Genomic DNA, 13,303 nt, shown 5'->3' with positions numbered 1-13,303 from the left:
CGATGATGATCATCATCATACCTCGCATAACACTCAGAGATCTGCTGATCTCTAGACATTGCTACGGACAGCTAGCTACGATCATGAGTTGCATATGTTTGCATTACTTAACCCCAATAGTGGGATCACTTACTTGATTATTTCTTAAAATACTCAAGCTGTGTGTACTTCTATTTCAGATAAAGGCAAGACACCCCTGTATGGCCGACGACATCGCAAATAAAGACTATGACACGTGCATAAGATAGTGGTACTTTATTCACTTAGTCTTAGGTTGGTATTGAATGTTTTTACTTTTAATGTTTTACTTTTTATTTAGTATTTCCTTGTGTTGTTTTAAAGATGCTTTCGAACTTGTAAGTCTATGACAATGTTTTATGATGAAGTTTTAAGGGTTTCATTTCGCATAAGAGTATAGGTTCTGATGACGGTAGTGACTTTAGGTTAGTAGAAATCTAGGGTCGTTACATCAATCATACAAGATAAACTTCAAGGAAGAAAAATGAAGCTTCAATTATTCTTTGATGGTTATAAATTTCGAGAGGATGATAATTTAGAGTTATGATGTTTTTTCAATGTACTTTACATTTACATAGTGACGGAAGGAAACACATGTATATTATATTTGTGAAGGAAACTAGGAAAATACAATAAAAAGAACATTTTTTCTTTTCTTTTGCCACTAATTGAGTTTCTTTGCAATTCTATGTAGTTTAAATTGCATGTTTAGAATCATTCAAGCTTGACATGAACCATCTATCCTGTGGAGTTATTCAAATCTTAGCCAATTATTCTTGCCTTCAGATATTTGATCAATAAGGTAATCCAAATTGTACTTTCTTTAGTGTGATTCCTTATCACTAGGGTAAGTGTTCTTACCTTTCATTTAGCCCAGAGCTAAGTTTCTTTGATTTTATGTTGTTTAGGTGGCATGTTTAGAATCATTCAAGCTTGACATAATCGTTCTTACTTGTGGAGTATTTCAAATCTCAAACAAGTGTTCTTGGCTTGAATTATTCGATCAACAAATTAATCCAAATCTTTATTCCCTCGTAATGATTCCTTGTCAATTTGAGTGCAGGATCAAGAGGTCATCGATTCGAATCGAGTGCAGTCCTTTTTTCACCTTCCAACTCAAATCATCATAGGCTAGTTGTACACTCATACACGAGAAAATGTCATGCTTGACTCTATTAGAAGTGAATTATTTTAAATTCAAATGAGTTGGGGCACTTATTTGTCTTTTTTATCCCAGATGAAAACTTGTTTGTATTTCTATTATTTATGATAGCTTGCTTCCAACACTTTCTCAAGCATCAATAGCATATGAACAAAAACACGTCTACTCAAGAGACTATATTACAATCTAAATCCCAACTCATACCTAATCACTATCACCACCTTTCTCTTCATCCAAACATACATAATTATTTTGCTACATAATAGAACAAGCATTCGGATTTTCATCACTAAACATCATCGTCAACCTCTGATCGGGCGCCTCGTCGACGGGGAAGGCTTGGGGCGCCTTCTTGACGTAGCCAGGGGGCGCCTTCTTGTCGTACGCCTGAGCAACATAAGGATAAGCAACCACACTGTAGGGGACATAAGGCCAAAGCTCAGCCTTCTTTCCTGTGCTTTGAACCTTTTTTAACACCTTACTTGGCTCAGCATATCCAACCGCTGTTACTTTGCTTTGCTTTCTGTTCACCTCCACTGACTTCACTCCTAACCAACAAAAGTCAATATTATTGTAATTTATTATGCCTAATTGGTTTATGTCTAAAAATTTAAACTAGTTCGATCCAAAAATTCTATTTCGATTGCGATTTTGAAATATTTATGAAAAAATTAACGATAATTTAGCTTTGAAAATATAATAATCGTGAACAAAAGTAGAAATCCGAGACCTTTGACGGAGGAAACAGCATTCTTAATTCTCCTCTCACACCCATCACAGTCCATCTTCACTTTGATCTCTACCGTCTATAAATCGTCAAAAGGAAACGAAAATATGAACACGAGATATATATATGTATGATAGATAATGAACAACCTATATATATATATATATATATACATATACCTGGTTTGGCTTTCGTTTCTTCTTTTTCCTTGAGCCAAGATTATCTGTTAACCAATCTGAAACAAAATCAGCAATACCCATTTCTTAATTTTGGTTCTTCAAATTTCTCAAGAACAGTTGGGAGCTGTGGATTTGTGGTCTATGTGGGCATTATATATAAACCCACCAAAGAAACACAAAAAAAACAGAAGCTTTGAGTGTAAGTAGTGAACTCTTGTTTTACAATGTTTTTTACGAAAAGATGTTTGACTTTTTGTATCCAATCAGTGAAAGACAGGTCTTGGAAACTTTTAAATATGTTTGTGGGATTTTATCCCAAATTAAATAAATTATCTTTGATTATTCACCTAATGAAACCACTGTGTTTGGCTTTGTGTCTTGATTTTATAGCTTTTTATTTGTTAATTCATTTTATGAAATTGATTAGTTTTGTTGTTTTGCTCTTGTAATCACTGTCGAAGAAGCCTTGTCATCACTCAATCTAATTGTGTCGGCTTCCTACCATATATATTTTAAACCAAAACATTAATTTGTCCAAATGAGGAAGAAATCAAATTTTTACTAAATATTTAATTTTCTCCTTCCAATTTTACCTTCATTAAAAAAAAATGTTTGAAATATTAATTTACATAAAACTTTTAAAATTAATCCATTTGATCATAAAATCGAATTTATTTAAGGATTAATATCTTTATGTTGAGCTTGCGTGAAGTTTTGAGGATGTGTTCTATGCTCTAGGTGATTGAAAAATGTTATCTTCCTGTTGGGCTTGCATGTATTCTTAGTGAATGAGTTCTTTAATTCTAGGTGATTGATAGAATTATCTCCCGATTAAAATATGTATGATTGTACTCATGTAAGAGTAGGCACTAGAGCTAGGACAATTTTAAGTTGACTTAGGTCAGAATGTTTTTAGTAAATCGAGCATCCCTGGATCGTGAGTGACGATTAATGGTTAAGAACCTAAAACTCTTAGAAGCAAATTAGCCTCAAGGAGCTAGTCCAAAGTGGCCTGAAAATGAGAGTTCGAGATTTGAATTTCCTAGACGCCCTAAAAATCTAATAGTAAATCTCCACGACATACAAGGATGGCTAAAAGAACTTATCATGCCTACCATTAGTGTGAATGATATCACCAGAGTCAGACTGCTTTCTATTTCCTCTGATATCTCATTACCACTATTTGGCGTTCAGGGTCGAACTTAATAATCCCTCTGCCAAGTAGTAGGTGTTCAGAGAAATCCGTACTATTGAGCTTGACCAAGGTGAGATAGGATAGCTCATCGAGGCTACTTGAGAAGTTACTATCATGTGTAAAAATAGGTCAGGGGCCGAGGTTGCAACTCTAATTCGTCTCGAGAGGGATGAGGGACTACACAAATAGTTTAGCTCATGTTGACTCCCTAAAAAGGGTCATTGCACTGTAAACCCATCTGGAGATGGGAAGAGGGACTACACAGGTAAACTTAGTAACTAGCCGACACATAGATCCCCTAGGCTTTTCAACTCTGTGGTGGTTCTTGTAGAAGTGTCGCCGAACGTTTAAAAAGAGATACCATATCAGGGTCTTATGAGATAGGAAGAGGTAGCATCTCTACCCAAGATATCAATCATTCCTTGCCAAGACAATGCCAATTTGCACAAAAAATTATCATATTTTTCTTATCCAAGAGAGCAGCAAGTAGATTTTTTTGCCCATAATCTTCAAGGATGCAGCAACATATTGTAAAGGATGTGATCGATGTCAAAGAACTGGAAGTATCAAGAAAAGGAATGAATTGATTTTGTAGTTGTAGACTATGTGCCCAAATGAGTAGGAGACAGTTCCATGCAATTAAAATGATGGCGAGAACAATATTAAAATTCTTTTAAGAAAATTATTCACTCAATTTTGTATTCCAAGAGCTTTAGTTAACGATTTAATTAACGACGACCACTTCGTGAATAAGCTAATGAACACCATATTGGATATCCACAAATAAATAAACAAGCAGTAGTGTCCTAAAGAACTTCTGGAAAGAGTGACGGTGGGAGCTATTGCAAGTTTGGACCAATACCTGCTAATGGTGGACTTGAGCTATTGCAAGTTTGGACCAAAGAGTACGGGAAGATAGAAATTGAAAAATGAGCTTAAGATAATAAAATCATAGGTTTGAACCGAAAGTTCCATGACCAAATTCACCCTTGTTTCTTCATGGATTGAAATTATTTTTTGTTGGTAAAAATTTGGGAGAATGAGCTCGTTAAGATTGGAGAAAGAAATGAGAGCTAAGGAAGCTTGTACTATGAGAATCAATTTTTGAAAATGAAAGGTAAATTGGATGAACCTACAAAACTTTGAACGTTCATAACTTGCTCGTTTCTTAATGAAATCTAGTGATTCTCGACTCATTAAGTTCGTGTTTGAAGATATTTTCAAGTTTTTAAGAGAGACTAGAAGATATTAAGGTCTATAATGCAAGCTATGAGCAAAAGAAACTCACATTTGAAAACAAACCATGTGCATGAAAGTTTTTCAAGGTAGATGACGACAATGTGGTTGAATTAGTTGATTCGATCAGTTCTCTATTTTCCACGTGGTTTTACTATTGATTGCAGATCAAGAGGTCATCGGTTCGAACCTGGTAGGGCCCTTAGTGTCCATGGCTAAAAATCATTCATTGTAGTTATAACTATACTTCGGATTGACGCCCCAAGATGACCCTCCTTTGTAACTATGCAAGTTTCAAATGCTTTCCCACCTTGAACGGTCAACAATTGGTAGTCACTTAAAAATGAAAAGTAAAATCTGATGAGTATAAACATACTAATTAAACAACCTACTTGTAGGCTCTAATATATGAGCTTCGGAAAGACCTTGAAGTTCAAAGTAGTTCTCTTGCTCATCATAAAAATCCCTCGGAGTTAGGGAGTTGTTCACTTTCTCTAGCGTCGTGAATCTGCTGGATGGCGTATCTGAGCTCTTAGATGAACCAACTTTTTTGATTCGTTAACCTAGCTTGATAACTTTGCCCTGTAAGTGAATTATTAGTGTCTTGGGTCTAGAAGTACAATTTTGTAATATATTATAGGACTGCATGGTGTCACTCTCTAAGCATTTTGATGTCAGGTTAATTGGCGATCCTTCTATAGGAAACATAAAATCAAAAAGTTTGGATGAGTGATCCCGTGTGTCGGGCTACTGAGTCAACTTGTGTGGTCCTTCGTTTCCTTTCATGACGGGTTTATATTGTAAAGACCCTATTCAAACAAATTTTAGCCATTTCTACATGATACTGGCACCTAGTCACCTTGACATGCTATTCCATTCTGATCTAGGTCAAACTCAATAGTACTGGCTCCTATATACCTACTTCTTGGCAAGGGCACTATTAGGTTGTACTCAAAGTTGCTTATAGGATAATGGTGTATAGGATGAAATAGTAGGTCCAGTAAGCTTTCTTAGTTTTTCCTGGGCGCGATAGAGATTAATTAAGTTTTTAAGGTGTCTAAGTGGTTTAAAACTCCAAATCTTATTTCCAAGACTCTCTAGACTAGCTCTTCGGGGTTAATCTAATTCGATTCTTGAAGCACTAGAGTTTTGACCTCTGATCATCGTTCACAAAATTGGAGTGCTTGATCTACTAAAAGCGTATTGACCTAGGTTATCGTAAAATCGTCGTGGCTCTAGCGCCATATTCTAACTCAATAAATTCATGTATGCTTATACATGGAGATAACTCAATCAATCACTTGGAGTACAGTTATCATTCTCAATTTCGAGTATTTAGCATAGTGAAATTCATTTCATACAACATTCCATTCAAATCTCATTATAGGGACATTTCAAACCTTAACAGACATCACACATAATATACTTATTATTTTAGCTCAATCCAATGCCCTACACATGATTTTGTAGCAGGTTTAAATTTGATAGGGCCCTTAATTTTTCTTTTTATTTGTTACAAAATCGTGGCTCGCATGTGCTATACGTAACTCTGGAAAGATTCATTCCAAAGAAAGTCACCTAAGACATCCATGTGTGATAAGGTAGCTAGCTTAGGACAAAAAAAAAAAAAAACATGGATGGGTTTTTAGCTCAATGGTAGTGCATTTGATGGTAGATTAAGAGGTTATTAGTCCACACCCAAAAGGGCCTTTATTTTTTATTTTTTAGAGTAGAAAATCACGAGATAATTGTCCACTCCGGCCGTCATAAAATATCATGTCTTGGTCAAGGTTCTACGATTTATATTATGTGGCATCGTCATGATCTTCATGTCATCCAAATTGTGTAGTCCTGATTTTCAGTATCTTAACTCGTCATCTAGGATCCCAATTAACGGCCCATATGCCTTCATGTCATACCAAGTCTTGAGATTTCATCGCCCATCATGGCGCGTTTATTCATTCACATCGAGAACCGGCCCACATGTCATTCATAATATGGAGACATCTCGAACATTTATCCCTCTGAGTTCTATTGAGGCATTTGACACTCTCATGTCCATGCCATATATTTTACGAACTTCTTATCAGATAACGGGTATATGATCCAATCTTCGACAGATGGGATGAGGGCGCAATGTCGACACACCCGTGTCGTCCGACACTATCCTTGAAAGACTCATCTCCAAGAAAGTCGCCAAAGACAAGCATATCCCATAGAGTAGCTCGCTCAGAACATAAAATGCATGGATGGGTCCTTAGCTAAATAGTAGAGCATTTGACCGCAAATCAAGAGGTCACCAATTTGAACTTGGTACGACCCTTATTTTTTCTTTTTTTGATACAAAATCATGAAGTAGTTGCCCACTCGACCATCAGAAAAATATCATGTTTGGTGTCACGAGATCGTACATTTTAAACTGTGTGGCCATGATCTTCATGCATCTCACATCATCCAGGATCCCAATTAATATGGCTCATATGCCTTCATGTCATCCCAATCTCGAGATGCATCACCCATCATAGTTTGTTCATTCCTTTCCATCGAGAATGAGCCCACTTGTTATTCATAATATGGAGACATCCCAAACATCCATCCATCTTGGGTCCTAGCTTGTTCATTCATTTCCATCAAGAACGGGCCCACGTATCATTCATAATATGAAGACATCCAAAATATCCAACTATCTTGGGTCCTTAGCTCATTGGTAGAGCATTTGACTACAAATCAAAAGACCAAAAGTTTGAACTTGGTAGGGTCCTTATTTTTTCTTTTTTTGATTCAAAATCACGAGGTAGTGTACAATCGACCATCATAAAATATCATGTCGGGTGTCACAACATACATTTTAAACTGTGCTGTGTCATCTTCATGCATCTCAACTCGTGATCCCAATCTCAAGATGTCATCACCCATCATAGCTCCTTCATTCATTTCCATCGAGAACCGGCCCACGTGTCATTCATAATATGGAGACATTCCAAACATCCATTCGTCTTGGGTCCTTAGCTTAGTGGTAGAGCATTTGATTGTAGATTAAGAAGTCACCAGTTTGAACCTCGTAGGGCCCTTATTTTATCCTCTCGAGATGTCATCACCCATCATAGCTCGTTCATTCATTTTCATCGAGAACGGGTCCACTGTGTTATTCATAGTATGGAGACATCCCAAACATTTATCTATCTTGGGTCCTTAGCTCATTGGTAGAGCATTTGATTGTAGATCAAGAGGTCATTAGTTTGAACCTGGTAGGGCCCTTATTGCTCATAAGCCTTCATGTAATCCCAATCCGGAGATGTCATCACCCATCATAGCTCGTTCATTCATTTCCATCGAGAACGGGCCCACGTGTCATTCATAATATGGAGATATCCCTAACATCCATTCGTCTTAGGTTCTTAGCTTAGTGGTAGAGCATTTGATTGCAGATCAAGAGATCACCAAGTTGAACTGGTAGGGCCCTTATTGTTTCTTTTTTAGATACAAAATCACAAGGTAGTTGTCTACTCGACCATCAGAAAATATCATCATGTTTGGTGTCACGAAGATCGTACATTTTAAACTCTGTTGCGTCGTCATGATCTTCATGCATCTCCACTCGTCACCAGGATCCCAATTAATATGGCCCATATGTCTTTATATCATCCCAATCTTGAGATGTAATCACCCATCATAGCTAGTTCATTCATTTCTATCGAGAACGGGCCCACATCTCATTCATAATATGGAGACATCACAAACACTTGTCCATCCAAAATCACAGAGGTAGTTTTCACGAAGATCTTCATGCATCTCCACTCATCATCCAAGTCCCAATTAATATGGGTCATATGCCTTCATGTCATCCCAATCTAGAGATGTCATCACCCATCATAGCTCGTTCATTCATTTCCATGGAGAACGAGCCCACGTGTCATTCATAATATGGAGACATCCCAAACATCCATCCATCTTGGGTCTTAGCTTAGTGGTAGAGCATTTGACTGTAAATCAAGAGTTCACCAGTTTGAACCTAGTAAGGCCCTAAATGATTGTATAGTTGGAGCCCTTATTTTTCCTTTTTTTGATACAAAATCACAGAGGTGTAGTATTCACGAAGATCGTACATATTTTTCCTTTTTTTGATACAAAATCACAGAGGTAGTTTCACATATTTTTCCTTTTTTGATACAAAATCACAGAGGTAGTTTTCACGAAGATCGTACATTTTAAACTGTGTTGCATCGTCATGATCTTTATGCATCTCCACTCATCATCCAAGATCCTAATTAATATGGCCCATATGCCTTCATGTCATCCCAATCTCGAGATATCATCACCCATCATAGCTCTTTCATTCATTTCTATCGAGAACGGGCTTTTTTTTATACAAAATCACAGAGGTAGTTTTCACGAAGATCGTACATTTTAAATTGTGTTGTGTTGTCGTGATCTTCATGCATCTCCACTCATCATCCAAGATCCCAATTAATATGGCCCATATGCCTTCATGTCATCCCAATCTCGAGATGTCATCACCCATCATATCTCTTTCATTCATTTCCATCGAGAACGTGCCCATGTGTCATTCATAATATGGAGACATCCCAAACATCCATCCATCTTGGGTCCTTAGCAAAGTGGTAGAGCATTTGACTGCAGATCAAGAGGTCACCAGTTCGAACTTGGTAGGGCCCTTATTGTTTCTTTGCTATCACATCGGTTATCCAATCTCGAGATGTCATCACCCATCATAGCTCATTCATTCATTTCTATTAATAACGGACCCACATGTTATTCATAATATGGAGACATCTAGACATCTCAAACATCCATCCATCCATCTCGGGTCCTTAGCTCAGTGGTAGAGCATTTCACTACAGATCAAGAGGTCACCAGTTCACATCGAGACAGAGCATTTCACTACAGATCAAGAGGTCACCAGTTCACATCGAGACATTTAAACCTGGTAGTTATCCACTCCACCATTAGAAAATAACATGATCTTCATGCATTCCACTCGTCATCCCAATTAATATGCCCCATATGTCTTCATATCATCCCAATCTCGAGATGTCATCACCCATCATAGCTCGTTCATTCATTTCTATCGAGAACGGGCCCACGTGTTATTCATAATATGGAGACATCTCAGCCCACGTGTTATTCATAATATGGAGACATCTCAAACATCCATCCATTGTGGGTCCTTAGCTCAATGGTATAGTATTTGACTGTAGATCAAGAGGTCACCAGCTCGAACCTAGTAGAGGACCCTAAACGATCGTACATTTTAAACTGTGTGTCGTCATTCTTCTTAGGCAATCACGACAATCCCAATTAATATGGCTCATATGCCTTCTTGTCATCACCCATCATAGCTCGTTCATTCATTTCCATCTAGAACGGGCCCACATGTCATTCATAATATGGAGACATCCCGAATATCCATCCATTTAAGTTCTATTGAGGCGCTGGACCCTATCGTGTCCATGTCATATATTTTTTGGACTTCGTATCAAATAGCGAGTATATGATCCAACCTCCGACACATGGGGTGAGGGCGCAATGTCGATACACCCATGCTGTCTGAGTTCTATTTTGGTATTGGACCCTCTTGTGTCCATGTCATATCTTTTACGGACTTTGTATTAGATTGTGGGTATACAATCCATCCTACAATACATGGTGTGTGGGCACAATGTCGACACACCCATATCGTCCAACACTATCCTTGCAATACTCATTTCCAAGAAACTCCCCAAAGACACGCATGTCCCATAGAGTAGCTTGTTGAGGACATAAGACTCATGGATGGTTCTTATCTCAGTGGTTGAGCATTTGACTATTTTTTTCTTTTGTTGATACAAAATCACGAGGTAGTTGTCCATTCGAGCATCAGAAAACATCATGTCTGGTGTCATCGTACATTTTAAACTGTGTGGCGTCGTCGTGATCTTCATGTATCTCAACTCGTTATCTAGGATCCCAATTAATTTGGCCCATATGCCTTCATGTCATCCCAATCTTGAGATGTCATCGCCCATCATAGCTAATTTGGACCCTCTATGTCCATGTCATATTTTTTACAGGCACCATATCATATAGCAAGTATACGATCCATCCTACGATACATGTGTTGAGGGAGAAATATCGACACACTTCCATTTCATCCAACGCTATCCATGAAACACCTATTTTAAAGAAAGTCGCCAAAGACGCCCATGTCCCATAGAGTAGCTCGCTAAGGACATAAAATCCATGAATGGGTCTTTAGCTCAGTAGTAGAGTATTTGACTATAGATCAAGAGGTCATCAGTTCAAACTTGGTAAGGCCCTTATCCAACCATCAGAAAAATATCATGTCTGGTGTCGTGACCATATGCACGAGGTGAGGTAGTTGTCCGTTGGATTAAATTGTGCGGCGTATATGGCCCATCTGCCTTCCTGTCATCCTAATCTCGAGATGCCATCACCCATCATAGCTAATTCATTCATTCCCATCGAGAATGGGCCTACGTGTAATTCATAATATGGGGATATCCCGAACATCCATCCATCTAATTTCTATTGATGCGTTGGACCTGTCCATGCCATATTTTTTATGGACACCGTATCATATAGCGAGTATACAATTCATCCTACGATATATGTGGTGAGGGAGAAATACCGACACACCCATGTCATCCGACCCTATCCATGAAAGACCGTTTTAAAGAAAGTCGCCAAAGATACCCATATCCCATAGAGTACCTCGCTGACAACAAAAAAACCAATGGATGGGACTTTGGGTTAGTGGTAGAACCTTTGATTGTGGATCAAGAGTTCACTAGTTTGAACTTAGTAGGATTCTTATTTTTTCTTTTTTTGATACAAAATTATGAGATATTTGTCCATTCAACCTTCAGAAAATATCATGTCTGGTATGATTGTATATTTTAAACTATGCGGCGTCGCCGTGATCTTCATGCATCTCAACTCGTCATCTAGGATCCTAATTAATATGGCCCATATGCCTTCATGTCATCCTAATCTTGAGATGTCATCACCCATCATAGCTAATTTTGACTCTCTATGTCCATGTCATATCTTATACCGGCACCATATCATATAATGAGTATTGATGGTGTTCATATAACACATGCGGAAGCAATTTGGATCTTAGGCACTTTTAGAACATCAATTATAGTAAATAACTAGCATGTTCATAAGTATTAAAACTTAATGAGTTTAAATACTAACCTTTTGTAGTTCAAACTCATTTTTCCTCACGAACCGGTTTCGAACCACCACTAGTGTCTTCTCCACTATCCTCCAACCTTAGAACGGGATTGTGGAATCCGGTGAGTGACTAAATTTGGGAGGGATTTTGTATATGTGAAAAGAGTGTTTGTGAGAGGTTTTTCTCAAGGTTTTTCACCAAGAAGAAGACCTTCCATGTACCATGATCACTCTATTTAAAGAGTCATGTTTGCATGTTCATGCAAATTTGAGATCACCAAATTTTGACACTTAAAATTCCACTCAAATGTTTGGGATTATGTGGCAAGCATGCATGTTTGAGTTAACCAAATTTTGACACTCAAAATTCCACTCAAACTTGTGGGGTTTATTTGGCAAACATGCAAGTTTGGTTAAACCAAATTTTGACACCTCAAAATTCCACTAACATGGATTTTTCCATTAAATGAAGTCAACATTTTGACTTTCTTCATTTTAATTCAACAATTAATTTGAATAATGAATTTCAAATTAAAGTAACATTAAATAATTAATTAAACTATTTAATTAATATTTAATATTAATTCAAATGCCAATCCCAATCAATTCCGACACATAATTGATTAAGATATTTAAATCTTATTTAAATATCTCAGATTCTCTCTTTTTGTTTAATTCGTAAATAAAACAAAAATGCGGTTAAATATATCGTATATATGTAGCGCATATTCCCTAATTTGAATTCGAACACTTCGAACTCACTCGTCACACTGTTCTATGGTTTAGTCCGATATGAGCTAGCAGAGGGACCTAATGGACCTATAGATCATGGGCTCCAACGATCCAAGATTAACCGATTAAACTCATTAACCTGGTTAACCAACATTCGTTAACTACTAGGACACTCCACTATAGCCTAGTAGTTGCACTCCCCTCACTATAGATATATTTCTGTCCATTTGATATAACCATGATTAGTAAGTCGATCCTTCACAGGTTGTTCGTAACTAGAGCTGGGTCAATTTACCGTTTTACCCCTGAAGTTACTTCTTGTTCCTTATGTCTCACTGATCCTCTAATAAACAATTGGTTTGTGGTCCAACCAGTAAACCGAATCCCTCTCAGGCCAATGAGAGGGTGGGGCCCCTTGTTCAAGACCTGGAGTCAGTGCTTAAGGGAACTACCTTTCTTCTATCCCTAAAAGTGGGTAGGAGTGAATTCCGTCTTGCACCCCACGTCCCCAGCCATTCACCCAGTCTTACCCCTGAAATGGGAGGCCTGTTGAGTCGGCGAACTAGAGCCACTCTCACCCATGCAAATCTAAGGATAATTCCGAATAAACAGGAGTTCATGGTTAGCTCAGGATTAAAACCGAGTTACCTAGGTTATCGAATGAAAAGAAAATCAGTCTCAACAGTAAACGACTTTATAAAGTGAGAGTGGTTTTCTTCATGGTCCGATCTTATGCAATACTCATTGCATAGGACGCCCCCACTCACATGTCTCCACATGCACAATTTAGTGATCGCATTGTTTATATCATATACAAAAGTGGGCCGCATCCATAGTGTCCCCAGAATAAGGTA

At 37.7% G+C, this 13,303-nt stretch overlaps 1 protein-coding gene and 2 non-coding genes across 3 annotated transcripts; 2 read left to right on the top strand and 1 right to left on the bottom strand.

The window, feature by feature from the left end:
- Positions 1 to 1,310: 1,310 nt before the first annotated feature.
- On the bottom strand, positions 1,311 to 2,214 carry LOC111809264 (heavy metal-associated isoprenylated plant protein 22-like). The gene is made up of 3 exons (XM_023695696.1): positions 2,087 to 2,214; positions 1,911 to 1,986; positions 1,311 to 1,728 (listed from the first exon to the last, which is right to left on the bottom strand). Exons 1-3 carry the CDS (start codon positions 2,165 to 2,167, stop codon positions 1,436 to 1,438), a joined length of 450 nt encoding a protein of 149 aa, XP_023551464.1. The 5' UTR covers positions 2,168 to 2,214; the 3' UTR covers positions 1,311 to 1,435.
- A 5,489-nt stretch (positions 2,215 to 7,703) lies between these two features.
- TRNAY-GUA lies at positions 7,704 to 7,775 on the top strand. The gene has a single exon. It is a non-coding gene; the product is annotated as a tRNA-Tyr (tRNA).
- A 1,347-nt stretch (positions 7,776 to 9,122) lies between these two features.
- Positions 9,123 to 9,194, top strand: TRNAC-GCA. The gene has a single exon. It is a non-coding gene; the product is annotated as a tRNA-Cys (tRNA).
- Positions 9,195 to 13,303: the final 4,109 nt, after the last annotated feature.

This window comes from Cucurbita pepo, chromosome LG13 (genome assembly GCF_002806865.2).
Source record: "Cucurbita pepo subsp. pepo cultivar mu-cu-16 chromosome LG13, ASM280686v2, whole genome shotgun sequence".
Lineage (NCBI taxonomy): Eukaryota > Viridiplantae > Streptophyta > Magnoliopsida > Cucurbitales > Cucurbitaceae > Cucurbita > Cucurbita pepo.
The sequence above is the reverse complement of the archived record's forward strand: the minus strand, read 5'-3'. Positions and strand labels throughout refer to the sequence as shown.